At 45.7% G+C, this 27,465-nt stretch overlaps 1 protein-coding gene across 5 annotated transcripts in view; it reads left to right on the top strand.

Annotated features, from left to right (window-relative positions):
* The first annotated feature begins 242 nt into the window (after positions 1–242).
* Positions 243–27,465, top strand: part of MED12 (mediator complex subunit 12) — a 35,989-nt gene continuing 8,766 nt past the window's right edge. For 3 of the 5 annotated variants that reach the window (XM_085570620.1, XM_085570621.1, XM_077786604.2), the window contains exons 1-35: positions 532–694; positions 1,029–1,133; positions 1,933–2,124; positions 4,446–4,605; positions 5,144–5,319; positions 5,605–5,715; positions 6,419–6,673; positions 8,586–8,732; positions 9,024–9,123; positions 11,110–11,246; positions 12,010–12,141; positions 12,533–12,659; positions 13,297–13,526; positions 13,951–14,031; positions 14,907–15,080; positions 15,316–15,460; positions 16,367–16,485; positions 16,623–16,766; positions 17,532–17,695; positions 17,839–17,970; positions 18,516–18,743; positions 18,944–19,088; positions 19,355–19,475; positions 20,155–20,256; positions 20,985–21,098; positions 21,372–21,535; positions 24,230–24,409; positions 24,573–24,644; positions 24,915–25,075; positions 25,168–25,329; positions 25,414–25,525; positions 25,743–25,832; positions 26,258–26,367; positions 26,860–26,995; positions 27,273–27,434. In XM_085570620.1, coding sequence (XP_085426746.1) covers positions 596–694; positions 1,029–1,133; positions 1,933–2,124; positions 4,446–4,605; positions 5,144–5,319; positions 5,605–5,715; positions 6,419–6,673; positions 8,586–8,732; positions 9,024–9,123; positions 11,110–11,246; positions 12,010–12,141; positions 12,533–12,659; positions 13,297–13,526; positions 13,951–14,031; positions 14,907–15,080; positions 15,316–15,460; positions 16,367–16,485; positions 16,623–16,766; positions 17,532–17,695; positions 17,839–17,970; positions 18,516–18,743; positions 18,944–19,088; positions 19,355–19,475; positions 20,155–20,256; positions 20,985–21,098; positions 21,372–21,535; positions 24,230–24,409; positions 24,573–24,644; positions 24,915–25,075; positions 25,168–25,329; positions 25,414–25,525; positions 25,743–25,832; positions 26,258–26,367; positions 26,860–26,995; positions 27,273–27,434 — 4,989 coding nt within the window. In that variant the 5' untranslated portion in view covers positions 532–595. Of the gene's footprint in view, positions 695–1,028; positions 1,134–1,932; positions 2,125–4,445; positions 4,606–5,143; positions 5,320–5,604; positions 5,716–6,418; positions 6,674–8,585; positions 8,733–9,023; positions 9,124–11,109; positions 11,247–12,009; positions 12,142–12,532; positions 12,660–13,296; positions 13,527–13,950; positions 14,032–14,906; positions 15,081–15,315; positions 15,461–16,366; positions 16,486–16,622; positions 16,767–17,531; positions 17,696–17,838; positions 17,971–18,515; positions 18,744–18,943; positions 19,089–19,354; positions 19,476–20,154; positions 20,257–20,984; positions 21,099–21,371; positions 21,536–24,229; positions 24,410–24,572; positions 24,645–24,914; positions 25,076–25,167; positions 25,330–25,413; positions 25,526–25,742; positions 25,833–26,257; positions 26,368–26,859; positions 26,996–27,272; positions 27,435–27,465 lie in introns of all 5 variants that reach the window. The other 2 variants (XM_021534559.3, XM_085570622.1) reach the window with 2 other exon arrangements.

Raw genomic sequence — 27,465 nt, 5'->3', positions numbered from 1 at the left:
GGGGTGCTGCCGGGCGGTGACGGCCGCGCCGGGCCGTCGGTGGCCGGGCTGCCGGGGTGCTCCGGTATCGGGGCCGGGGGCAGCCAGGGCCGGGCCGAGCCGGGGGCGGTGGCACGTGATCGTGTCCGGACACGCCACCGGCGCGGCCCCTCCGCCAGGGGGCGAACGCGCGCCCCTCGGGCTGCCTCGTCCCTCTTCGGCACTTTCCGGCTTCGTTCGGAGCGGGCTCAAGCCGTCCCGGCACTGCTCGGGGCTCTCCTGCGGCGTTCGGCTCTTTTTGTCCTCGCTCGTTCCTGCTTCGGGGACTTCGGCTTTCTCCGTTCACTCTCGGATTTCTCCGTCTCCGCTCGGTGCTCTTCGTGTTTCCTCGGTAGAGTCACAGCATTACTCGGGCATCTCCGTCAATTTTCGTCATTCTTCGGCAGCACTCGTGTCTTTCCGTTGACGCTCGTACTCCTCGGGAGTACGCTCGGGACGCTCCGTACTCCTTCGGCCCGGCTTCGGCGGCGCCCACCTGCCCTGGCGCAGCGCGCAGGCGCGGGCAGCCCCGGCGGCCCTTGTTGTGGCCCGGCCGCTCCCGCCGGGCCGGCCCGCCATGGCGGCCTTCGGCGTCCTCAGCTACGAGCACCGCCCGCTCAAGCGCCCGCGCCTCGGCCCGCCTGACGTGTACCCGCAGGACCCCAAGCAGAAGGAGGTGCGGGGGCCGGGCGTGTTGGGGGGGACCCGGGGTGCAGGACCGCTGTGCCGGGACCGGCCCTGAGGAGGCGCCGGGTTAGCGGCGCGGGGACCGGAGCTGGGCGAGAGGCACGTCCCGCCGGGACCCCGGGGCTGGAGGGCGCCGGCCGGGCCCGGGGAGCCGCGGTCCCGGTGTCCCGGCACTGCCCTGGGCGGTGCCTGGTAGCGGGGGCTGGGGGAGGTCGTGGGAGCAGCCGGGCCTCGCCGGGTTCAGCCCCCGCGCTGGGGATCGCGGCTGCGGCGGTGGGCGCGGAGGGGCCGTGCCGGGCGCTGCTGACCGTCCTTCCCCGCAGGATGAGCTGACTGCGCTGAATGTCAAGCAAGGCTTCAATAACCAACCGGCTGTCTCTGGGGACGAGCACGGCAGTGCGAAAAATGTCAATTTCAACCCGGCGAAGGTGAGGGACGTACCGACGGTCGAGGGCAGGTTTGGCAGGGCAGGCGGCTGGATATTGGACAGTCGTTCCTTCCCTGTGTCGACAACTAGGAGATCTTTGCCTTTTGTATGGGTGTTTTTAAGACTTGATCCTCTGTTTCTGTAGAATCCAAGTTCTGCATCCATTTAGAACCGTGTCCCATCTCTGAAAGAGCGGGTTCTTGTCTGGCTCAGTGCATCGTAGGGGCAGGGCTATGGCTGTAGTCTTCATTAAACCAACATCTAGGACTCCTTAAATTATGCAATTAAAGCACAAGGCTTGATAGTAGGAGAGAGAAACTTCTTCTTGTTTTGGCTACGTGATGGTCATGGTAAAAGGAAAGTACGATTTAGTGAAACATCTGGAAATTTAAAAATGAGAGTTATATAATAGGCTTCAACTCCATTTTTCCAGTCTCTGAAATCAAGATGTTGACTTCCTGACAAAACAACTAGTAATGACCTAGGTTGGAAGGCAATCAATAAGCACAGGATATTTGTTTTCCTTGGCTGACTTCTGTCTGAGGAGCCTTCTGTCTGGTTTGACAATTATTTTTAAAAGTTTGTGTCCATCTCAACTTGAGTCCCTGCTTGATTATGGTATGAGTTGCCTAGACACATTCATCTCTGCTAAGTATAAGGAAGGAGTTATTGGCAGTTACTTTGTGTTTCAAAAGTTGATACTGGTGAGACTTCTGGCAGGAATGATATTTTAAGCACACTGATCAGGTCTTTGGCCTCTGAAATATAATATATCCTTTTTTTTTGTTTTTCTTCTCCAGATCAGCTCAAATTTTAGCAGTATTATTGCAGAAAAGCTACGGTGCAACACCCTGCCTGACACGGGGAGACGAAAACCCCAGGTCAATCAGAAGGATAACTTTTGGCTGGTAACAGCACGTTCTCAGAGTGCCATAAACAACTGGTTCACAGATCTGGCTGGAACTAAACCTCTTACTCATCTTGCTAAGAAGGTATGTTACAGGAGAGGCAGCCTGGCAGGGCAGAGAATTTAATTTGTGCTTGTTTCTGGAGGTTTTCTGAAGGTCTTTACTGTTTGGAGAAGATCCTTGTCTATACATTTTGTGAAGTTTTCAGCTTGAAGAGTGGATGTAGGATTTGTAGTGACCTGACTAGTCATCCACACTTTGAAATCTGGTCTCTTGGCTGTTATTTTGAGGTGTGTTCAGCTTTACCTTTTGCTTTGTAGGACAAGACTGATTTATTTTAAGGTTCCATTGTTTTCAGAAGAGATGCCACTGTTGCCTTTGGTCTGTTGTTTAGAGGATGTTTCTGTTGTGGAGGGTTTCTGAAGTTCTCAAAAGTCATAGTGAGAATTACTGCAAATAATCACCTAAATGACTTCCCAGACTTCTGTTCCATTGAGATGTTTCTGCTTTCCAGCAGAGGAAAGTACATTTTGCTATCACTTAGTCTTGGCTAGGCTACAGTATTTCTATGCCCTGGGGTCTAGGGGTAGATATTTACCTTATAGCTGTGAATTCTGTAGAGTATGAAAGAAAGGTCTTACTCTGGCATTTTGTCAGAGTGTCTTGGTTTGGAAAGACAGGTGTCTGCTAAGGAAGGCAGCAGCCTCCCCTGATATGGAAAAATGTAGACCCCTGCCTTCTGAATTGTTATAAATTTGAAATTCGGGGGGCTTCTCAGGTAAAAATATGGGAGCAGGAATAACAGTTCTTTATTAGTGAAGAAAATAAAAATATAAAATAAACAATGCAGTGAACCAAAACAATACTGACAGAGTCTGAATACAACCTGACACCCTGTTAGTCACGGTGTTGGTAGCCGTCCAATTGGGAATTGTGGCTGCAATGCTCCTGGAGTGTCAGGTGTGGTTCTGTCGGAGCAGTGATCCTGTAGGAAAGGTGTAGTCTTCTTCTGAAGAGGCAGCTGTTCCTCTGGGAAATCCAGTGCAGAAAAAGCTGTGCTGGTATTTTAGAAACTTGAGATTATATCCAGGTAGGAATGTTTGGCTCCTCCCTCTGGGCGGAGCATCTCACAGTGGGATGTTCTAGTTCTTATCAGTCATGCAGTGACATTCAGTGGCCCATTATCAGCAGATGTCTCCCATGAGAGAGGATTGTGGAAGAGATAAGGAAAACTGCCCACTTAACAGAAGACAGCTGCCATACAGATGGCAAATGAATAAATCTTGCTTTTCAATCTGGGACATCAGGCTTGGTAGCAATTGAGATAGCTCTCTCTCAGTGGAAGCCTGCAAACAAGGTGCTTGTGAATCTGGTATGCACTGTGGAAAAAACATAACTCCCAGCTGCAAAATGGTCTGAGTCATTCCTCGGGGGAAAAATAAAATAATCAGATTGTCCCAGAATCTGACTCTCTATAAACTTAGTCCTTCTTTATGTTTTGACTGTCAGTTTCCTGAGGTCATGGTGAAAGCTTGAACCTTTCAAGGTTTTCCCCTGTTTTCCTGCTATGAGCTCCATCCATTTTCATGAACTTAAATGTGAAAGAGCAACTGTCAGTAGCCAAGTTGTCTGACTTTCAGGCATCAGAGAGTAATTGGGAAGAATGTAGGAAATGTAGCAGGTGAATGAACATCAGTAGTTCAGGGATTTTAAGGTATCTGCCAAGTGGACCTATTTTAATGAATTCTTTTCATTCGTCTGTGTAAACACACATACTTTTGCTCTCCAGAGTATTGTGTGGAAATGAGCCCTACAGCTGCACTTTTCCCTGTGATGTGCTATTGCTTCCTGGTTTATAGTCCTGCAGTCTGATGATTTCACTGGTATCCTCCTATGTTATATCTTGAATTTTGAATCTTGGATTAATGAATTCTGTCCTACTATGTACTCAGCTCCCTGATTCTTGCAGTCTTCTGTTGAGTGTTGAGGATATTTTGAGACTTCTGTAACCCCTTGGTTTTATATACAAAGTGAAGAGTCCTGTCTTCACTTTGCATGACATCTACTCTGTCCTGAGTCTGTATCTTTCATAGCTCTTTATGTGCTCTCGGGAGGATTACCTCCAAAATATTTGCAAGATTCAGGGCATGGATTTACAATGACGTAATTACGTTTTTTGTCTTCTTTCAATTTGTTTTGTTTCTGTTTGTACTGTAATGCAGCTCTGGTACTATTGCTTTCTGACCACAAGTGAATTTTGGCAGCAGGTTTTTTTGTGGTAGAGGTATTTTGTTGCTCTGTTCCCTTTTTACATTTTTCATACCTGCAGCAGGTATAGCTGCTTTAGCTGCTTCGGTTCTTATTCTAAGTGCTAGGTTCAGTTTTCCCTCTCCATTTCATTACAGGTTCCCATCTTTAGCAAGAAGGAAGAGGTCTTTGGTTATTTGGCAAAATACACTGTTCCAGTAATGAGAGCAGCATGGCTCATCAAAATGACTTGTGCCTATTATGCTGCCATCACAGAAACGAAGGTGAAAAAGCGTCATGTCATTGATCCCTTCATTGGTAAGCACTCTGTGTGCAGCACTGGGTTTGTCCATCACAGCTGTTTCCTTCTAAGCCTGCTCTTGATTAGTAAGAGGTAGCCTAGAAATCCAAATAAACTTGTTTCCTGCTCATAAATCCTTGGGTTCTGATGCGAGTAACTGTCTGAACAACAGGCCCACCTGTGAAAGTACATTGAAAAATAAATCTTAGCAGCCAAAAGTACTTCCCTTTCTCCCTATTAAGTTCTACTGAGCTCCTTTGCTGCCTTACCTGTTTTTTACTTACCATATAAAGATTGTAAAGTTGCAATTTAGTGATGACTGATTAGCTGCTTCCCAAGTGAATATGTACATTTCTCAGAGAATTTTGGTATGTTTGTGTTTCCAATTTCATTAAGCATTACTGGATCAAACATCGTGGCCTGCTCCAGATTGCTGTGGAGTAGAAAAGTTCCCCTGACTGTGTTCTGGTTTTTTTGGCTTTCCCCCTATGCACCATCCTGGTTCTCTCCTGCTTGTCTTCACCGCAGTGCTCACTGCTAACCTGTTTTCTCCAGAATGGACACAGATCATCACCAAGTACCTGTCAGAGCAGCTGCAGAAAATTGCAGAGTTCTACAGACAGCTTCCAGGGCAAGGCTGTGGTTCAACATCAGGACCAATGCCCCAAGAGGTGGAACAGGCTTTGAAGCAGTGGGACTACAATGAGAAATTGGCTATGTTCATGTTTCAGGTGAGGGACTGGCAGGGGCTGCTGGGTTGGTGTGAGCAGCAAAGGGAAGGCAAGTGGATGCCAAGTGATTTATTTCTGCAGGATGCTCCCTTTCCTAGTGGACAGACCACTAGGACTAGATGCAATTTTGAATGCAGTAATAGGACTGGGGTAGCAAAGAACTATGAAAACCTCCAGAGTTATTTCCACTGTTGGAGTGCGAGTGCAAGCTGCTGCTGCTCTGCCTTGCCTTAGTGGAGGTTATTTCAACTTTGATCTGTTTGTTCTGCTTTTATCTGTCTGCAGGATGGCATGTTGGACCGGCATGAATTCCTGACATGGGTTCTCGAATGCTTTGAGAAGATACGGTCAGGAGAAGATGAATTTCTGAAAATGCTCCTTCCTTTGCTGCTGCGGGTGAGAAATACACTCTTAACGCGTTTTAGGAAAGTGCTGACTTTTGGTTTGGCCATCCCCTTTCTATTGCCTAAGGGGATAATGAGTTGGTTTGCACTAAGAATGCCAGGGAGAGTCCCTATGAGCATCCTTCTTAGCTCATGCAAAGATGTCTTTTTAGTCCTGCTCTTTCCCAGTTCTTATTCTCCTTTACCCTTTTTCCCTGCACTGGATTTGGTAATCCCAGCCCGTGCCAGAGCTGTGATAGTTGCACTGATTATGTGCCATTACATGGAAATTGCCTCCTCCCTTTCCTCCTCCCTTTCCTCCTCCCTTTCCTCCTCCCTTTCCTCCTCCCTTTCCTCCTCCCTTTCCTCCTCCCTTTCCTCCTCCCTTTCCTCCTCCCTTTCCTCCTCCCTTTCCTCCTCCCTTTCCTCCCTCCTCCCTTTTTTCTCTTGGAACAGATTCTGGGCAAGCCTTTGAAGTACTGGGAAGGCTGGGTGTCGGTACGTTTTCGTACATTAAGTCATTGCCAGAGAACATTTCAAAAGTTTTTCTGATGCTTAGTAGCCACTGAGTGATCCATGATGCTAAGGAGCTCTCTGTAAAAAGGAACTGCCTCTTCAAGGCAGTGTCACAGAGTGTAGTACATTGGGAAGGTCGGGGTTTTCCCTTGTGTTCCTTGTGACAAGGATGTTTGTCCCTCCTTCCATCTTCCCCACAGTACTCTGGAGAGTTTGTGCAGTCTGCCTACCTGTCCAGACGTCTGGCCTACTTCTGCACCCGCAGGCTTGCTATGCAGCTGGATGGTGCTGGTGGGCACCCACCACACATCCTGTCTGCCCAGACAGGGAATGCTCTTCCTTCAACTCCCACCCCTCAGCCAGCTGCAGGGAATCCTCCTCCCAGCCCTTTCAGCGACTTATTACTGTGCCCCCAGCACCGGCCAGTGGTGTATGGGCTCAGCTGTATCCTTCAGGTAGGTTTAAGTAATGGTGATTCTGAGGTCAACAGGGACAATTTGTGTGCCATCACAGAAAAATTACTACAGTCTGAGTTGGCAGTAAGTACAGAAATATCAAACCACAATTATCTTTGCTGATGTGTTACAGAGCTTTTGTCAGACAGTGCTGTAGCAGTGCCCTTGACTGACTTGCATAAGAAAAATTAGTTGAAATAGAGCCTTTTGCTCTACTCACAGGTGCCTCGCATAGCTGGGAAAAGAAGGGATGAGAAAAAAAAGAAAGGGTTATTTCCCATGTGTATATCAATAGCAGGTTTTCATCTAGGAGAGGAAATTATGCCATAAATGAAAGTGCTTTGTTATTTTGTCAACTCTTAAAAGCAACCATCCTCTCATCAGAAAAAAAAGTTCCTACCCACAGAACAAAAAAAAACCAAAAAAAAACCCCAAAAAAACAACAAAAAAAACCCAAACCCAAAACCAGCCAAACAACCCACAACCAAACAGCACACACAAGAAACAGACCCCACTTTATGGAAAAATGTAGTAGTTTAGGAGTGGTAGCAGGCTGTGAAAAGACTATTCTAAACTCATAATATTTCTAGGTGGGATTGAGTAACTGTTACATTGCAATAAAAGGGCAAAGTTGCCAATGCCTGACGAATAGATATTTGAAGAACAGGTGCTGTTGTGACATTGTGGGATTCAGTCCTTACTGTCCTGTGTCAGAGGGAGACAAGTTCTGTTCAGTGTTCTGTTCAATGTCAATGGCATTTATTCATGACTGTGTTTTTCTCCTTCAAGAGGAGAGTGACTAGGTGAGGTGGGTCCATGCAGGAGTGGAGATTGTTTCTTCCAGGGGAGAAAAGACTTGTTAAAGCAGAGAAGGTTCCAGAGAGTACAGGATGGAGCAGGAGTTGGAGAGGAAGAGAACACAAAACTTGTGAGTCTCCTGCTCAAGAGCGGAACTTGAGATGAAGGAGCCCTGGCAGGATTAAGAAGCAATCAGCCAGCTCTCATAAGAAAATTCCTGTAGTACAGTTGGCTAGAAGTAAGGATCTTTGTAGAAGCAGGGGTTAGAGAGCAATGTAGGGTTATAAATAAACCCTTTCCATTCTTATTAAGTCTTGTTTGCTTTCTGTTGAAGTTTAGAGGTTTTTTTTTTCTATTTTCTATGTGATAAAACATGTCTCTAATACAAAAGTCTTGTATCTGGGGAGCTTACTTTAGGGAAAATAGATGAGCATATCCACCTCAAAGGTTTGTTTGATTTGGAGTTCAGACAAAACCTCCTTAAAAAGTTTGCATTGGTAAATGATAGTCTGATCTTTAGCATGTCTCAGTGGAAACAGGTGCATTTCTAAGAATTTCCATCATTCTAAGAATGTACATAATTAACCTTTGCTGGAATGTTCTCAAGATAAGACAATTCTTTGGTTTGAGGGTTTAAAACAGATTTGTGAGCCAGAAAATGTAGGGGATTATCATAGGAACTGTTCAGTGAAGTTTTGTCTGTGTTTATGTGAATGTACAAGATCATAAAAAAATGAGTGTATATACCATGATATTGTTACTATAATAATCAGACTTGTGATTATCAAACAAAATTATTTAATTAATTTAGGTCTGTTATCTCATATTTCTTCTAAGACTTTACACACAGTTGTACATTACTGATGTAAATGCTGCTTCTAGACCATGAGGGTTGGATTATGCATTGGGGGTGTGAGTTTGTATGATCCAAGGGGTTTTTCAGAGCTTAGAAAAAAAGAAAAAAACCCCAACCCACGCAGACAGTAAATATGCTGTATAGAGGATAATGAGTGCCTGGACAATAGGATAAAATAGTGGTTAGTTCTGTAAGAATGTAACTTAATTATTTTGACCTTTATTTGCTCAGTGATACTGACTTTTCTATCTGTTGCAGAGTATCATTTTGTGTTGCCCGAGTGCCCTTGTGTGGCATTATTCCTTGACTGATAGCAGGATAAAGACTGGCTCTCCATTGGACCACCTGCCTATAGCCCCATCCAACTTACCCATGCCAGGGGGGAATTCAGCCTTTACACAACAGGTGAGCAGCCTTCAGAAAAGGGTGCTCTTGTGGTTTGGGATAACAGCTGTATCTTAGCTCTTCCAGAATTTTCTTCTCATGTTTTGTGATAAGCAGATCTGGAGGTGCTGTCTCAATCCCTGGGAATTAAGCACTCTCATTCTACTAAAAGCCAGATAGTGATGTCCTTGGAAGATGGGCAAAATATAACTTTAAGTAAAATTGCTGTCAATCTCTTTGTTTTCTAATAATTTTGTTCACAGGACTTCTAAGGCATCCTTTTGTATGTTTACACAAGTCCTTTGTTTCTAGGTTCGGGCAAAGCTGCGTGAAATTGAGCAGCAGATAAAAGAACGTGGCCAGGCTGTGGAGGTTCGCTGGTCATTTGATAAGTGCCAAGAAACCACAGCAGGTAACTTGCTGTAGGTTAAAGTTTCTTTCCCCCTGATCCATGTGCTGCTCTGACAAAACTCTGGCTATTCTTTTTGATTTTTTCCTATTTACTACTGTTTGTGTTTACTGTCAGCAGTAAGACATAGCTCTCTCTTTTTTTTTTTTTTTTTTTTTTTTTTTTTTTTTTTTTTTTTTGGAGAGCAAAATCTTACAGGGGTCCATTTCTTCCGGTATAGGGAGAGTTTCTGTTACTAGGAGCTGGAAATATTTTCCAGGGAACTATACTCTTGTCTGTATGCCATGCTTTTAATGCTTTCCCCGAAAATCTCCTGTTGGCCACAGTGGGAGTCAGGATATTAAAATGGGTGGACCTCTGCCTGACTGGTAGAGCTTTCCTTGGGTAGTGAGCCCAAGCAGTGAGCTTACACTACCTACAGAATTGTAGTATGGTCTGGGTTGGAAGAGACCTTAAAAATCAAGTGGTCTCAATTCTCATGCCATGGGCAGAGACACCTTCCCCTAGATTTGGTTGTTCAGGACCAATCCAACCTGGCCTTGAACACTTCCAGGAATGAAGCATCCACAACCTCTCTGGGCAACCTGTGCCACTGATTCATCACCCTCACAGGGAAGAATTTCTCCTTGACATCTAGTCTGAGTCTCTTCTCTCAAGTTTAAAACCGTTCCCCTTTGTCCTGCCCTTGTAAAAAGTTTCTCTCAAGATTTCTTGTAAGCCTGCTTTAGTGTGATAGGTGACAAGGTCACACTAGAGCCTTTCCTTCAGGCTGAGCAATCCCAATTCTCTCAGCCTTTCCTCCTAGGGGAGCTGTTCCATCCTTCTGATCACCTTCATGGCCTGCTCTGGACTCGCTCCACCAGGTCCATGTCCTGCCTGTGCTGGGGACCCCAGAGCTGGAGGCAGCACTGCAGGTGGGGTCTGACCAGAGTGGAGCAGAGGGGCAGAATCCCCTCCCTCCTTCCCCTGCTGCCCACAGGGCTTTGGCTGCAGCCCAGGACACACTTGGCTTTCTGGACCATGAGTGCACATGGCTGGGTCCTGTCCAGCCTCTCATCCCCCAACATTCCTGGGTCCTTCTCTGCAGGGCTGCTCTCCATCTGTTCATCCCCCATCCTGGATCAATACTGGGGTTGCCCTGCCCCAGGTACAGCATTTTGTATTTGGCCTTGTTGAACCTCATAAGATTCTCATGGGCCATTGCTCAAAGTTGTCCAGGTCCCCATGGATGTCATCCATCCTTCAGGACTATCCACCAAACCACTTGGCTTGGTGTCATCTACAGACTTGCTGTGGGTGCACTTGATCAGTGTCTGTTACCAGTCATCGCTGATGTCCATTGGGACTCTCAGCCTTTGACCACTGCCATCTGGATGTGACTGTCCAACCAGTTTCTCATACACTGAACAGTCCAGCATGCCTGGTGCTGTGTAGGCCCTCCCATTGTCAGAAAAAAAACAGTGTTTTGGTGGCAACACCAACCATGAAGCCATTTGTTAATAGACTGGGCCCATCTTTTTCTTCCAATGTCGTTGTCTGTAACTGGAAGGATAGAAGAGAAAACAATCTCTGTTCCAGAATCCCTTTCTAATGGTCAGTTCCAAGGTCCTGAAGTCCCTTTTGATTGTCTTTGGATTACACTTGTGACTTCATTTCCTTCTGTGTGGGAGACCAGTAAAGTCTGAGGGGTGGACCAGGCTAGGAAGTTTCACAATTTCATGTCCTTAACCTGGGCACCAGGAATCTATCAGACTTCTCTTAAAGAAGGGTTCATCTGGCAATTGGATAAAGGGTCCAAACTTTTTCTTCCACTTAGAAGAAAATCACCTACAGCTACAACCCATCTTTTCTTCCTTCCAGTGGAACTGGTCTTGATATAAGATATAGGCCTTTCTGACCTTAGCTGACTGTGGCAACACATCTGGTGTTGCTCTAGAGTCTGTTGTACCAGGTGCCAAATACACATTTTTCTTCTCTGTTCTCTCCTAGGTTTCACTATTGGCCGTGTCTTGCATACCTTAGAAGTTCTGGACAGTCACAGCTTTGAAAGATCTGACTTCAGCAACTCTTTGGATTCCTTGTATAACAGGATATTTGGGCTGGGTCCAACCAAAGACAGTCATGAGGTGCTCTGGGACTTGGCTGCTGGGCCCTGGTCTTGAATTTGGCTGTGTTCTTGTTTATAACCACACTGTTATTGTCCTGTGTCTGCAGAGAGCTGACTAGGTAGTGGCCTTTGGCCAAGAGACATGATCTCCATTGAAAAGGATTGCATGCAGCTCTGCTAGGGAGGTACTAAAATGATGAGGGGGGAGGTCTGTGCTCTACAAAGTCCAACAAAGACATGTAAACTTGAGAGAATTCACTGATGAAAGACATCAGTCTGAGTACCAGATTGGTGCTAAGGACTTGTTATGTCAGTATTAGCCTGGTCACATTTTGTGCTGGCTGCTGATTCCTGGGACCTCACAGTTCAAGTTCCTTTTAGCCTGGGAGTTGGTGTATTTATGATGTGTAGGGCCATAGTGCATCCACTACTGCATTGGTTTCTAGAAGAGCAGCAGGACTGGCTGTTCATATACTTTGTATGAGGGTGTCAAGAAGTTGTGTAATCACTCAGTGCTGTGATTAGCACTCTATAGATGTGCTGCTGGAACAGAGATGATTTTCTGAAGCAGTCAGTCTGGAGATTTGTCAGGGGATGTGGACCTCACGTTGCAAAATGGAGTCAAAGCAGGAGGGCTTTATCTTGACATCTGTCCTCCCTGTTAAGAGGAGGGGAATGTAGCAGTCTTCAAGCTCTTTTCTATGGGGAGTAGACCCACTGTTATATCCGCTTCCCTCTTTTGCTTGGCTCAGGTTCTCACTGCAGTGCTTATATCCCCCCAGATCTCCCCAGACGATGACGCAGTGGTGGCCTTGCTGTGTGAGTGGGCTGTCAGCTACAAACGCTCTGGGCGCCACAGGGCCATGGTCGTGGCCAAACTCCTGGAGAAGCGTCAAGCAGAGATCGAGGCCGAGGTACATCCTTATTCCTGGAAGGCTGGGAGCAGTAAAGGAGAGCAGAAATTACCTAACTCCTATTACACTAACAGACGAAGGCTGATCAGTGCAGTGCCTCTTGTCACTGGTGCTGCTAATTATGGCATTTGCTCCATCTGACCCAATGTAGGTCATAAAGGAGCCTGTGGGATGGTACATATCCCATTTCTTTGATACATTTGAGGACAGCTGATTGCAGTGCAGAAGTGCTGACATACTTGGAGACTGTGCAGTAGCTTACAGAAACCTGTGTGGTGGCTTGTTATAAGAGCAAGACAGAAAAATTCTCTTGAAGACTTTTTTTTGGAGATATATGGTTAGGAAGTTTCTCCTCTGTGTCAGCAGTCAGTACTTTTTTCTGTTTCTGCAGAGATGTGGGGACTCTGAAGTCGTGGATGAGAAGGGCTCCATCTCCTCAGGCTCTCTGTCAGCAGCCAGTGCTCCTGTCTTTCAGGATGTCCTTATGCAGTTCCTTGACACTCAAGCTCCTATGCTAAGTATGTAAATAAGAACTTGTGGTCTCACAGTTTCTAGCTTTCCCTCTCTTGCAAACTTTGAATTTGTGTGCAGATCTCTTGTGTGTAGGTAATGGGTGTATCTTAATTCTCTATCTGGCTTCCTTGCAATTCAGAGCTTATCTTGGAAAGGGAGGAAAAGCAGCTTGCAGGGCCAGATGACAGAAGGTTGATACAGAGGGACTTCCATTAACAAGAGCATTGCCCAAGGATAAATTAGTTTAATCAGGAATTACTTCAGGCTGAGAACTAAAGGGAGGTTTTTGACTGTTGACAGAGCTCTGCCTCTGTTGGGAAGTTCTACAAACAGGTTAAGGGGGATAGGATAACAGGTCTGAATGATGCAGGCAGCTGTTTGTACACCCAGGAATAGCACATTCTAGGCTAAAGTCCAGTGCCTCTGGGCTCTGACACTAGAGAGATTTTGACTTACTTAATTGCTAGTTTTTGAAACTGGACTTTATGCTTTTAGTCCCTGCTGTAACCTCAGAACTGTGTATCAGTCACTGAGTGGAAATCTCAGGAAATGCTTTCTCTTGCCCTAGGTTGGGTGGCTGTTGTTGCTTATAGTGGTGCAGAACTACTCTGATAGCTGTGACTGTCTGTGTTGTCTTTTCAGCTGATCCTGGGAAGGAAAATGAGAAGGTGGAGTTCTTTAATCTGGTGCTACTGTTCTGTGAGCTAATCCGACATGATGTCTTCTCCCACAACATCTACATGTGCACACTCATCTCCCGGGGTGATCTTGCCATGGATTCTCACGGGCCTCGCCCTCCCTCACCCTTTGATGACGCTGCTGAGGAACATGACCGGAAAGAGACAGAAGGAAGCAGTGGCATCAAGCTGGAGGTGAGAGCATCAGCCCTATAGCCCTCCTGTACATCTCTGTGTTGTGCTTGCCTGTTTTACCAGCGTTGCAGCCTTCTTGCTGTTGCCTGCTGGAGAATGTACCACTGACTCCTGCTCATCCTTCCCCCAACTTATTTCCTTAGTGTTTCAATTTAAGGTTATGTTCTAAATGACTGGAAAGGACCTGCAGATTGCAGAAGGGTAGATAGGAAAATCTTGCATGGCTTGATACAGAGCAACATATCATGAGGTGCTTTGTGAGGCCTGTCCATAATATTTGAGGTGTATCAGGCTCCAGCTTGCCAGGCACCATGGGTGTGGTGGCATACTGCTGTCATTGTCCAACATGGACATCAATGTAGTCTTGTATTCTCTTGTTCCCTGATGCATCACTGAGATGTAAAGCTGCTCTGTCTATTCCCAGGACACAGGTCTTTCAGAGCCCATGGACATTGACCACAACCCCAGCATGCTCTTTGATGACATGGAAAAGACAGACTTTTCGGTATGTTCCAGCATTTCCTCTTGCTCAGTAAGTAGGGTCATGTGTTGTAGTGATCCCAGGAGCAGCATGTGCCTTGCTTTTGTGTATCTGCTGGAAGTGGCAGGGTTGTAAGGTAGTTCACATTGCAAAAGGCTCATATAACCTATTTATGTAGCTTGGTGTTCATCAAAGCAGATTGAGTCACAGTTGTTCCTGGGACCTCTTATGTTCTGGCTACTGCCAGCCCAGTGTTTGGGCAGGGTAGGAAGTGGGCTGCTTGGAAGTGGATGGGAAATGAGTGACCATGATAGCATCAGATTGGGAGTGACCAGTTGGAGAAGTTTTCTTGATCCTGGGAGAAGACACTAGTCTGCTTTCATCCTTTCGTGTGGCCTTCATTACTATTTCAGGTTTACAGTTCTTCATATCTGTGGGCGTAGTTCATGGTAGCAGAACACTTTGAAACACTTAGCAGTAAAAGTAACTTGTGATGATTGAAAAATCCCTGAGTATCTACATCTGTCCAGCCATCTCTGACCCTTTAAAGTACATGTCAGGCAAGTGTGATGTAAAACTATATGCTTTCCCAGGATCCTCACTTCTGTGGAAGGGGCTGTTTCCAAAATGCTTAGCCATTAATTTATTACTCCTACTGCTACTACTACTGTGTTATTTCCTGTTGTGTTTAACTTAATATACAACATGGACCAGAAGCAAAAATAGGAATAGTGTCTTGGCACTTTATCTTGATTTTTTCCTTAAGAACTGGCTGTTTTTCTGACCCTTCATTTTCCTCCTCCTTTTCAGGCCTGAGCAGAAGTACATTCCTTCAGCAATCTTTAGTGTTGCATGACTGTGTTACCTAACAACATCTTCTTGTTCTTATGTCTCCCCAGATGTTTTCTCCACCAATGCATTGTGAATCTAAAGCCAGCCCTTCCCCTGAAAAGCCAGATCCTGAAAAGGAAGCAAAGACTCTGCTGAAGGATAAATCTGTGGAAGGAATGCTAGCATCGCTATATGACCAGCCTCGGCACATCCAGTATGCAACACACTTCCCTATTCCTCAGGTACAAGACCTGCTCCTCTCTGCTCCCCTGTTGCTGCCCTTGTCATGATGCTGCTGTCTCTCCCTACTGTGGCTGGCTAAGGAGCAGTCCTGCTTTTCTGGATGGCTCTTTGCTTACTCCCAGAGAAGCTTCTGAGATGAAGGTTTCCTTTTTCTTTCAGAGATGCAGATGCAAAACAAGACTAAAGCATATAGCCTTGTAGTTGCTAATGCAGTTGTCTCTTTTGGTTCTCCAGGAGGAGTCATGCAGTCATGAGTGTAACCAAAGGCTGGTAGTTCTTTTTGGGGTTGGGAAACAACGGGACGATGCTCGGCATACGATCAAGAAAATAACCAAAGACATTCTAAAAGTCTTAAACAGAAAGAGCACTGCAGAGACAGGTTAGTAGAGCTTGAGACACTCCTTCTTGAAGTAAGAGCGTCTTTCCAGTTGGCTGATTTCCTTGTCTGGAGTCTTACAGTGAAAGGATTTTACACAGTCTACAGTGTCTGATAGGAGGTACTAGTGGATGAGTCTGGAATGGTGCTCTGTTTTCAAACATACTAACCAGCAAGTAAGACAATTGGTTTCCTGTTGGCAATGTCTGTTTAATTGTCTTCAGAAGAGAATTGAGTCATATAAGGTTCGGAGTGAGACCCTGGCCAAACCTTTGGCTTTTCATATTTTATTTTATTTATTCTTGCATTCAGATCCTTCTACAAGAAGCAGGAAACACTTTGCCAATGCATATTTGGCAAAGACTTTACTAAATGTATTGTTCTGTTACTCTTCAGGCATGTGCTAAAGGCATAGGATAGGAAGTTTTGATACCTGGGTCAAAATTAACAGAAAGCATCTGATGTCCAACAGCTGAGACTCTCACTACAATTTTTCTTTCTTAGTCTGATACCTGAAAGGGAATTTAAAATGTGTTGAAAAGATGATCTTTAAAATGTGGAGTGCTCTGCCAAAGAAACTTTTGTGGCTGAGCATCTTCAGTCCAGAATGCCTGTTCTCATCAGAGAATATGTATATTTCCAAATCAAGGCAGAAGGATACTCCAAGGAGTACTTTCATTTGGGGATAAACTTGATGTTTGCCCTACTGTCATTCTTAGGATAGGGTTTGGTTTTTTTAATTAAATATAGTCCTTATCAACCTAAGGTCTAGGACTCAGGTTTTTTGCCTATGCTTCATGACAGGGGCTGATCTTGCTGGGGAACTGTCAGAAGCTGATGGCTGATGTTTAAATCCTCCAGTGAGGAAGGCAACTTAATACTGTTTTCTGATGTTTTCAACTTTGGTAGGTGGGGAGGAAGGCCAGAAGAGGAAAAAGAGCAAGCCAGAAGCATTCCCAACAGCTGAAGATATCTTTGCAAAGTTCCAGCACCTTTCTCACTTTGATCAGCACCAAGTCACATCTCAGGTATGAAAATTTGAAGACTGCTGCCCTTCTTTGGCCCTGACTCTTTGTATTACGGAGAGCATCTTCCTGGAAGGAGATGAGCCTGCTGAGGGACTTCTGGAAGGGGAGATGGACTCTGTGTTGTCTTGCACTTGCAGGTATCTCGTAATGTCTTGGAACAGATCACCAGCTTTGCTTTGGGAATGTCATACCACCTGCCTCTGGTGCAGCATGTGCAGTTCATATTTGACTTGATGGAGTATTCGCTCAATATCAGTGGTCTTATCGACTTTGCCATCCAGGTAGGGCAACATGCTCAGGTGCTCCCTGGGGAGGGGTTTATCCACCTGAGAGGCAGCAGATCTGTACTGTGATAGTTGGCCTGTTCTGGTCATCACTGGGGATGCTCTGACCAGTGCCATGGAGGTGGTCAGATTATATGGTCATTGTGATGCTTCTGGGCTACAAGCTGTCAGGAGTAGGTTGTTTGTGGCAGATAGTCTTGCATGTTCTGTTCTGAGGATTATTCTTCCAAAGGTTTTGGGCTTGTTTCCAAAGGACTTGCATTGCATCTCTGTCCCTGGTTGCAGCAGGATCTTGTTCTGAGTCAGAAGGGGATTGTCTGTCCCTGGCATCTTGCCTACCTTGCTACCCTGGAAAGATCCTTGGCACATGGCAGCTCAAGCTGCCTTCTGGATCCTGCTAAAATCCTGTTGCTGTTTCTGCAGCCTGTACCAGGTGTCTCTTGAAGCCTAGCTGGTGGAATTGTGGCTCTTAGCCTGGAAAGGATATCAGAGTGAGACTTAATGCAGGATAGTACTACCAACAAACTGCTTAAAACTGCCTGTGGCCATATCACAATTACCCTCTGATACCTAAGCCCTGACAGCCCCTTGTACTGCCCAAGATATTTTGCCAGCTGTTCTGGGGTGCATCCCTAAGCAGAAAGTGCCTGGAAGTGCCTTTCCTGGCAGGTCCTATAGGCTGTGGGTTTGGTGTGCCTCCTCCCTTTCTGACCATACCTTACCCCTGTGGCTGTTGAAGGGTTTTTCTGTCATTGGGTGCAGTTGCTGAATGAACTGAGCGTGGTGGAGGCAGAACTGCTGTTGAAATCCTCCGACCTTGTTGGCAGCTATACTACCAGCTTGTGCCTGTGCATCGTGGCTGTGCTGCGGCACTACCACTCCTGCCTTATCCTGAACCAGGACCAGATGGCTCAGGTCTTTGAAGGGTAAGGGCATCTCCCCCTCTCTGTGTGTAAGGAAGCAGTATATGTGCTGGGGGTTCCTAAGGGGCATGGACATCTATATCCTTCCTAAAAGGCAGCTACTTGGTGCCTGAGGGCTCAGCTCACTTTCTTTTGCTTCTCTGCAGTCTGTGTGGGGTGGTGAAACATGGCATGAACCGCTCAGATGGCTCCTCAGCAGAGCGCTGTATCCTGGCCTATCTCTATGACCTGTATACCTCCTGCAGTCACCTCAAAAGTAAATTTGGGGAGCTCTTTAGGTGAGTCTGATGCAGCTGAGGTGCAGTGGGTAGTGCTCACTATAGCATTTTGACTTAAACTTTGCTTTTGATCTTGTTTGATGGGATTGCTCCTAAGAAATTCCTTGTTTGGAAAGGAATGGACAACAGAACAAGGAGCATCATTAGGCCCCTGTTCATGTCATGGTACAACTGTGCCTTGTGGTTTGGGGCAGAAAACTGTAAAAAGTGTGTAGTGGATTTAGGCCCAAAGGAGGGTGAGGGGATAAATAACCAGAGGTTTCAAATTACTTACGAGGAACTGAGTCTCCTCCCCCCAGAATAGGAGTACTGATATAAATTTTGTAAAGTTCTGGTTGATGTGGAAAATAAACTGAATGTTCAATGTGTCTTAGAATGCAAGCATAGAAAGCAATGAATAGAAAATAACAAATTTATTGGTCTTTATTGGTACAAGGGATCTTGAGTTTCAACATGTTCTTTCCCAGAGACAGTTTGCCTTTGCTCATCAGAGTTCAGTGGCTGCTTAGTTTTTTGTGTCCTAATCACTTTTCTGTCCTGTTTAGTGACTTCTGCTCCAAGGTGAAGAACACAATCTATTGCAATGTTGAGCCATCTGACTCCAACATGCTATGGGAACCAGAGTTCATGATTGACACTATTGAAAATCCATCTGCACATAACTTTACATACACCAACCTGGGCAAGAGCCTCAATGAAAACCCAGCCAATCGCTACAGTTTTGTCTGTAATGCCCTGATGCATGTGTGTGTGGGACACCACGATCCTGACAGGTGAGAGGCAGAGCTTTCATGGTTCTACTGAGAAAGTAAATTCTTCAGGTGAGGGTAAGGAAACCAGTAGCCATATCTTGGCTGTCTTGGGGTGTGAAGAAGGAGAAGCCAAGGCTGGGGTCCTTTAGAAAATCACTGACCTGATGGCATGCATGAGTAGCAAAGCTGACCCTCTGCTTTTTTCATTATTTATTTAACAGGGTGAACGACATTGCTATCCTGTGTGCTGAGCTAACTGGCTACTGCAAGTCTCTAAGTGCCGAGTGGCTGGGTGTGCTCAAAGCTTTGTGCTGTTCCTCCAATAACGGGACCTGTGGCTTCAATGATCTCCTCTGCAATGTTGATGCAAGTGCAAACATTCAAAAGGGGAAAAGGAATTGAAGCAGGAGTGGAGGGATCCCTTGGGAGAAGGCAAAAGTGAACAAGGGATGGAGGCTTTGTCTTCTGAGGGCAGGGAAAATGCTTTGAATACCAGGGGCTGTCATTGGTGTTTGTTTCAGCCTGGGCAGACCATGGACATTGACCAGGGGTTATGGGCCCTTCTGCCTCCCAGCTCCTAGGAATTGCTGACGGAGGCTGTTTGGATCACTGGCTGATCTCCTCTCTTTCAGGTCAGTGACTTATCTTTCCATGATTCCTTGGCCACCTTTGTTGCCATCCTCATTGCCCGGCAGTGCTTGCTGCTGGAGGACCTTATTCGCTGTGCTGCTATCCCCTCACTCCTCAATGCTGGTAAGTGCATCCCTGAACAAACCTGTCTTACTCTCAGTTCTTGCCCAAACGCTTGTGCTTAATGCATATTTGGTGAACTCTAGAGTTGTGAAACATGACTCTAATACTTTTTTTTATACTTAGTAACCAAATGTGGTGCTTTAGAGAATTTTGGGCCTTTTGATTTCTATCAAAAGCTAATTGTGCTAAGGCTTTTCACTGCCCTGCTCTCTCGAGATTGTGTGCAAGCTGAAATAAACATGGGGAGCTGTTATCAGCCTCACTGTGTGACCATTGTACTCAACTCTGAACTCCAGTAGTATGCCTCCCACTGATAATAATGTTCAGCTTAGCATTTTGGCTAGACTAGCCAGCTGGGCTTACAGCACTTGGGCCACTGCCTTACTCTGCCACCAGCCTTCCTATCTCTGCTCTGGAGATTGTAGCATCCAGACTCTTGACAGGGTGAAGTTGGAAAGATGGAGCAAGCAGAATGCAGTGCATGTCACTGGGGATAATACTGAAGGATTTGCTTGCTTGCATGTTAGCTGCTGCACATGATCCATATTTGTAAATACTGTAAGGCTGCTGCAGCTTCTTGGCTGGCTGCTCCAGGGCAGTGCACTGTGAATAGCTTTTGGATTGAGAGTCAGCTGTCCTGGTGCTTAAGAAATCTCAGTTGTCTCTTTTCTTTATATAGCCTGCAGTGAACAGGACTCGGAACCAGGAGCACGTCTGACCTGCCGGATTTTACTCCATCTGTTTAAGACTCCACAGCTGAACCCATGCCAGCAAGATGGCAGTAAGTGAATGAACCTAGAGCTTTTTTTTATTGTGAAAGTACTAAGGTTCTTGCAGACCAAAGAGAGATATGAAACCTTATGGTTAGAAATCATAACCTGCTTCCTTTGAATAAAGCAGGCGAAGCCTAATGCAGGCGAAGCCTAATTTTCTTCATAGGACAAAGAACAGTGTCTTTCCATTTATGTCACTCCATGGTAGCCAGGCATTGGGGAGAAGGTTCTTGGAGGCAGGAAACCAGCCAGTAGAGGTGGCCTTGCTGTCACTAAGCCATTAGAGTAATGATCACTCCTTCTTTTGTGTCTTGAGCTTTGTATTGCCTCTTAACTTGGTGCCAGAAGCTGCTGTTTTACAGCACTCTTTTTTTGTGTGATGGTGGAAACATTCCAGGAAGCTCTGTTCTTGGCTTCTCACCAGTATCCTGGTAGCTCAGATTTCTAAATCCAGCTTGTATTTTAGGTCTAGGGTACTGTTGCAGCTTGGAGTTCATGACACAGGCTCTGCACCCCATTTGGACTTCATGGTTCATTTGTCACAATGTGATTGGCACTATGCTTCTTGAAACTTAATTAAATGGGCCCCATCTTACAGTTAGGAAACCAACTGGCCTCGGGATTCTCCGAGCTGGATTTTACGGTACTTGCTGGCACTAGCATAATTCAGGCAGCTCTGGAGCCCTTGCCTTTCTCTCTTGCTGAGTATCACCTTTCTCCTTTTTCCTCTTTGCAGACAAACCCACTGTGGGAATCCGCTCTTCCTGTGACCGTCACTTACTGGCAGCTTCCCAAAATCGTATTGTGGATGGAGCAGTCTTTGCAGTGCTGAAGGCTGTCTTTGTTCTGGGTGTGTACCTGTGTTAGCCTGAACAAAAAACATAACCACATTTTTCAGGGGAGTGGGAGAACGGCACTGTATTGTTTGTTTTGGCTGTGCAGAAGGCCAGAGGAGATCTGTTCTGGTGAATATGTGGTGTGTCTGTAGCTGTAAACATGCTTTGAGTCTCTTGGCTGCAGAGAGGTCACTGATCACAGAAAGAGTTTACAGAATCTCAAGATTTTTTTTTGAGTCAGACTTTATGGTTAGAGTTGTTGTATAACACTTGTGCTTTCCTTTTAGGAGATGCAGAACTAAAAGGCTCTGGCTTTTCCCACCCGGGAGGTGTTGATGATCTCATGGATGATGAGCTGGGCACCAGGAAGGCTGGTGGCCGGGTAGTGACTGTAGAAACAGCTAGCTTGGATATTTATGCCAAGTATGTACTGAGGAGTATATGTCAACAGGTGAGTCTGTCCCATCTCTAGGTGCATCCTTATCTCGTCTCTAGACAGTTACATCTCACATGCCTTTCTTCTTCAGGTTGGGTCTGGCAGGTATTTGTTTGAAAGATCAGTGAAGAGCCTGCAATGTTTCTGTCCTGTGACAGTACTGAGGATTGCTCACTGTTGGCAAAACACAGAGACAAGCAGTGCTCAAGAATTAGATGTTGCAGTATGTGGGACTGTATTCCCTTTGCTTTGGCAGCAGCACAGGGCTCCTGTTCAAGGAGGGGAGTTCTGGGAGTGGTAAGCTGAGATGTGTGCTGAAGGCAAAAATCAGCACACGAATGACAGACAGATGGTTTATTAAAATGATAAATGGTGTCTTTCAGGATGCTGCCTAAGTGTTGCTTGCAGCTAGGCTGTTGATGTATCCCTGGGTTTTGCATTGCTCTGATTAGTTAATTAAAACAATGACAACAAAAGCCTTTTGCTTAGCCTAATCTGACAGCACCAGTATTTCTATTCCTTTGCGAAAAATTTACACTTGAGGAGCTGAAACCTGGCTAATAATGTTGCAGAATAGAGTGGCCATGCTGTATGAAAATGGATGTTGAAAGGTATCCTTAGCCTCAGTTATAAGTTTATTCTCTCAGCAGGAAGGATGTGGTGTAAGAGTCTGAAACTTTTTATTTATTATTACTAATGTGTAAACCCATTAGTGCTGTGTGTTGTCATCATGCTATTGTTTATTAATTGGCTGACTGCATAGCAATGTTACCAGATTACCAAAAAGGAATTGGAACCACCTATTTTTAAATATAAATTTAACATTCTTGATATCACTGAAACCTGACTGTAGCATTTACAGAAGTAGATACTCCCTTGCTGATCAAGGTCTATATAGGAAGGACAAAGTCTATATAGGAAGCAAGTAGAGATGTTTGTGCCCAGCAGGGAGTAGCAGTGTCAGGTATCACTGCGCATACCAGTTGTTGGCAGCACTGATTATGTAGAAGTAGGCGTTCCAGCAGACACCCATGAGTTACCACCACCAAATTGTGCCACAGCTCCTGCAGGCTTCCTGCAGCTAGAAAAGGGCTGATAAAATGCTGTGTTTATATTAGCACCTCTTCTGTGAGCAGTGAACTTGCACTATCGATACCTTAAATTGTAGGTTGTGATTTCTCAGTCTCAGATTCAGGTATATATTTTATAATAGATTTCATTGTGAGGGGACTAGGGAAAGGAGCAGACTATAATTAATTTTTTTTTCATAGACTCATAGAATGGTTTGGGTTGGAATGGACCTTAAAGATCATGAGCAGGGCCACCTTCACTATTCCAAGTTGCTCAGGGCCCTGTCCAACTTGGCCTTAAACACTCAGAGTGATGGGGCATCCACAAGTTCTCTGGGCAACCTGTTCCAGTGCCGACCTTTCAAATCTGTCCAAGTCCCTCTGCATAGCATCCCTTCCCCTCCAGCATGTCTTTCATTTGTCTTTATACCAATAAAGTGGATTGCAAATGAAGTCTGAGTTCTTGTAAGAAGATGAGCAAATGATAAAATGAGTCTTCCCAAGGAAATGTGTATTACTTAGGCAATAAAGAGAAGATACTGTGATGTAGCAACACTGAAGGGGGAAATGCAATAGGCAGTGGAGAGGTCACCACATGTCATGTGCAAACTCATGTGCAAAATGAAGATAATGATCTAGGCTGTGGTTTCACAAGGATTTCAAACCAAAGTTTTGACCTTTCCAGTTTATGTGCTTTAGTGTTTAGTTTGCTACCCACTGCTGAAGGGTCTTTCCAACTTTCTAGGCATAGCATAATGAACTGGATCCTCATTTCTTCTTTTGTTGCCACTTCTCAGTGGAACAATTCTCTGATCAGGCTTCCTCTGCAGATGCAGAAATGCTTATATAGCAGTCCTCTGTTGATTTTAATTTAATGAATTTGCCTAATTTTAAGTGTGAAAAATTTCTGCACTAACAAATGCTGCAGGTTAACTGTAAATTGGGTGAAGTACCTACCTCATAGTTGGAAACTGCTGCCCTTATTATTAGCATATATTTAGGGAGCATAAACTGAAATCAAGAGGCTGACAATAATAGTTTTCTGTCTACCTTCTGACTTTATAAGAGGTTTGCATCCAGTCAGTCACTTTCCAGAGTCAGAAGTAAATTAATTGTTTTTTACTAAGTTTGTCAGTGTGTTTTCCATCACTATTTGAGAATTAAGGTGTGTGCTTTACCCCAAGACATGTTCTGGTTTAGTACTAGCTGCAACCCTGAGTTACCTAACTTAGGACCGCTCCACAGCTTTGTTGTGCTGGAAATAGACTGCACAATTTTAAGTGATCCCTTCTGATCTTCTAACCCAAGTGGCAGTGTTGAGGGAGCCTGGACACGGTAGTGACTGTGTAGTGTTAAATCACACCAATATTTTCTCAAAAGAAAGAGCAACTACTGTGTTTCATTACTGCTGACTTGTCAAAGTTTGTTTCCTCTGTTCTGATTACTGTGCTGTGCCTGACGCCTGCTGAATGAGGATAGTACAGTTCATGAAGAGAAATGATTATCAGGCATAACTGAATACTAATAAGGCTTTTACGATTTTGATGTGTTTCATGCATCTCTCTGAGACTGAAAGCAGGGGCGTTGGTTTGGAATCAGACATCAGTTTGACTGTGCTGACTCTGCCTTCGTCTTGCAGGAGTGGGTAGGAGAACGATGTCTGAAGTCTCTCTGTGAAGACAGCAATGACTTGCAGGATCCTGTCCTGAGCAGCACTCAGGCCCAGAGGCTGATGCAGCTGATTTGTTATCCACACCGGCTCCTGGACAATGAGGAGGGAGAAAATCCTCAGCGGCAAAGGATTAAACGCATCTTACAGGTGCAGGCTGCTGGCAAAATCTGAGTGTCCTAGTAAATGCCTCATGTAAATGCAGCCCTCTGAGGGGTCTGATACTCGTTATGGTGGGACCTGAGGCTGTGGGTTTGTATAGTCTGAACTGAGCTAAGGAATTACATGAAGTATGTATGTGTGTGTATTGCAGAATTTGGACCAGTGGACCATGAGGCAATCCTCACTGGAGCTGCAGCTCATGATTAAACAGACAGCAAGCAATGTGAGTTTCTGCTCAGAGGGGATCATACAGGGGAAGATGGCGTGGCTGCTTGTGAGTCAGTGGGGAGGTGGCCTGGCAGAAGTAGGGATAGGGAGAAAGTAAAAATGAGGGAGTTAGACTGTGGAAGCTAAGCACAGGAAGGAAGCAATGAGTCTGAGACCCCTGGAGCAGCAGCGAAGTTAGCAAACTGAGTTTGTACTGAGTTGAAATGTGGAAGCAGTAGGTGCTCTCAGAGAAGGACCTGACTGTCTTTTTCTTTTCTACATCCAGGAGATGAACTCCTTGTTAGAAAACATAGCCAAGGCCACCATTGAGGTATTCCAGCAGTCAGCAGAGACCAGCTCTGCTAGCTGTACTGGTAATGGAGTCAACAATATCAGTAGCTCGACAAGTGCTACACCTGCCAGCAACAAATCCAAACCTATCCTCAGGTAGGTGTAGAACCAGCATGCAGCTCTCCTGTAGACAAGTCTGAATCTTAAATTGCATTGCAAACAGCTTTCCTCTCCTGTGTTGTCAACAGCTCCCTGGAGAGATCAGGAGTGTGGCTGGTGGCCCCTCTGATTGCCAAGCTTCCAACATCAGTGCAGGGCCACGTACTGAAAGCTGCTGGGGAAGAGTTGGAGAAAGGACAACATTTAGGGTCATCATCCCGCAAAGAGCGGGACCGCCAGAAGCAGAAGAGGTGAGTCCAGGGGAAAGTGCAGGCAGTGTTTGCTGTGCTGATCCCCCAGCCTGGCAGTATAGCTCCTTCTCTGTTCTCTCACAGTATGTCCCTCCTGAGCCAGCAGCCATTTCTGTCACTGGTGCTGACATGCTTGAAAGGTCAGGATGAGCAGCGGGAAGGCCTTCTCACCTCTCTGTACAGTCAGGTCCAGCAGGTAGGGGTCTTGTTTATCCCCTCACTTTCCTCAGGAGCTCACCCCTCCAGCAGACGGGCTCTGGAGCATGGCCTCAGGATGTTGCTTGTCTTACCCTCTTTGGTATAGGGATCTTGAGCTGACCATTTCTGAGTCACCAGACAGTGAATGGTACAAGCTGCTCTCTAAGCTTCAGCATACAGCTGGTGAGGTTTGTCCTCTCTTCTGTATTTCTTAGATTGTTACAAATTGGCGAGAAGATCAGTACCAAGATGACTGCAAAGCCAAGCAGCTGATGCATGAGGCCTTGAAATTGCGGCTGAATTTGGTGAGCAGTTGCAGCAAAAGAGCTTAACCATCTGGGGTGAAGAGTTGTCTGCCTTTTTTTTCCTTTGGAACAAGCACACACTACAGGGTCTATATATGTCCTGAGGCAAGGAAGTAGGAGAGATATTTGTGCTGCTTCTTGGTCTTGGGCCCTGAGTAGAACAGGGTGCATGAATAAACTCCCTTGCTCTGTTCCATCAGGATGAAATCCAGAGACTTGGTCTCTTTTGTAAATGTGCCTTCCCTTTGAATGCCTTTGCAGCCCACAGCAGTACTACTTGCATCTGAGGTTTGGCTGCTGACAGCATTCTCCCTCAGCTCTCAGTAGGAATTAAGCTCCTTTAAACTCCGGTTTAAGCTTCTTTCTCGCTTCAGAATCGCAGTGGTTTTTGATGTCCTTGTGACTAAATTCTATTTCTCTGCCAGGTGGGAGGAATGTTTGACACAGTCCAACGCAGCACTCAACAGACAACTGAATGGGCCGTGCTTCTCCTGGACATCATCAGCAGTGGCACCGTGGACATGCAGTCAAACAAGTAACTTGGAGTCTGACTTCTGCTCTATACACTTCCCAAGGGAGGCAGTTGTTAGCATGGCCCTGTTTCTCATGGGAACTGGCTGTTTCTCTAGATGATCTGTCAGAAGTGACAGCTGAAAGAGACTTCAGAGTAATAGCAGGCTACAACTTAGATCCTGATAGCCAAGTACATTCTGTCATATTCAGAACAAACTTGGCTTTTCCAGATGCAGAGATATGCAGGGGAGAGCTGAGTCTGCTTTTTAGAGATGCTGAATGGATACAGAGGAGTCCAGTCTTAATCTGTGATACTGCACCTAACTCAAGTGGGAGTAGAACTCAAGTGTGGTATATAAGGAAAATGAGGATTAGTGTGGGAGGTTATTCTGAAGACTGATACTTCTAAATGTGGGTGGAAGTCTTGACAGTCTAATAGTGTTTGGTGTTGCAACGATGGCAGAGGCTTTTTATCAGCTTTTCAGGTGACTGACCTTTCTGCTCTCACCAACAGTGAGCTCTTCACCACCGTGCTGGACATGCTGAGTGTTCTCATCAATGGCACCCTGGCTGCTGATATGTCCAGCATCTCTCAGGGCAGCATGGAGGAGAACAAGCGTGCATACATGAATCTTGTCAAGAAACTCAGGGTGAGGGACACCAGGCCCTGTATGGGGACCAGAGCATGCTGTGTTGTTGTTGTTCAGCTGTGCAGATTTACCTGTGTCTCATGAACAGTACCTGTCCTGTTTCTGCTGTTTAGATGAAGTAGTAAGGGTGGCCCCTATGACTCTGTAGGCCTGAAGGGTATAAAGGTGAGAAGTAGTGCAGGGATGGAAGCCAAAACCAGAAGAGGCATAGGTGGGTTTTAGATGGTTTTTTTTCCTGAAAAATGATCTTCAAGTCCTCTTTGTTCCACTTGTGCAGAAGGAGCTGGGAGACCGTCAGTCTGACAGCCTGGAGAAAGTGCGACAGCTACTACCACTTCCCAAGCAAACCCGAGATGTCATCACCTGTGAACCTCAGGGATCCCTCATTGACACTAAAGGCAATAAAATAGCTGGCTTTGATTCCATCTTCAAGAAGGAGGTAAGTTAAGCAGTTTTGTCTGTATCACAGC

Source organism: Lonchura striata, chromosome 4A (assembly GCF_050655825.1).
Source record: "Lonchura striata isolate lonStrDom1 chromosome 4A, ASM5065582v1, whole genome shotgun sequence".
Lineage (NCBI taxonomy): Eukaryota > Metazoa > Chordata > Aves > Passeriformes > Estrildidae > Lonchura > Lonchura striata.
The sequence above is the reverse complement of the archived record's forward strand: the minus strand, read 5'-3'. Positions and strand labels throughout refer to the sequence as shown.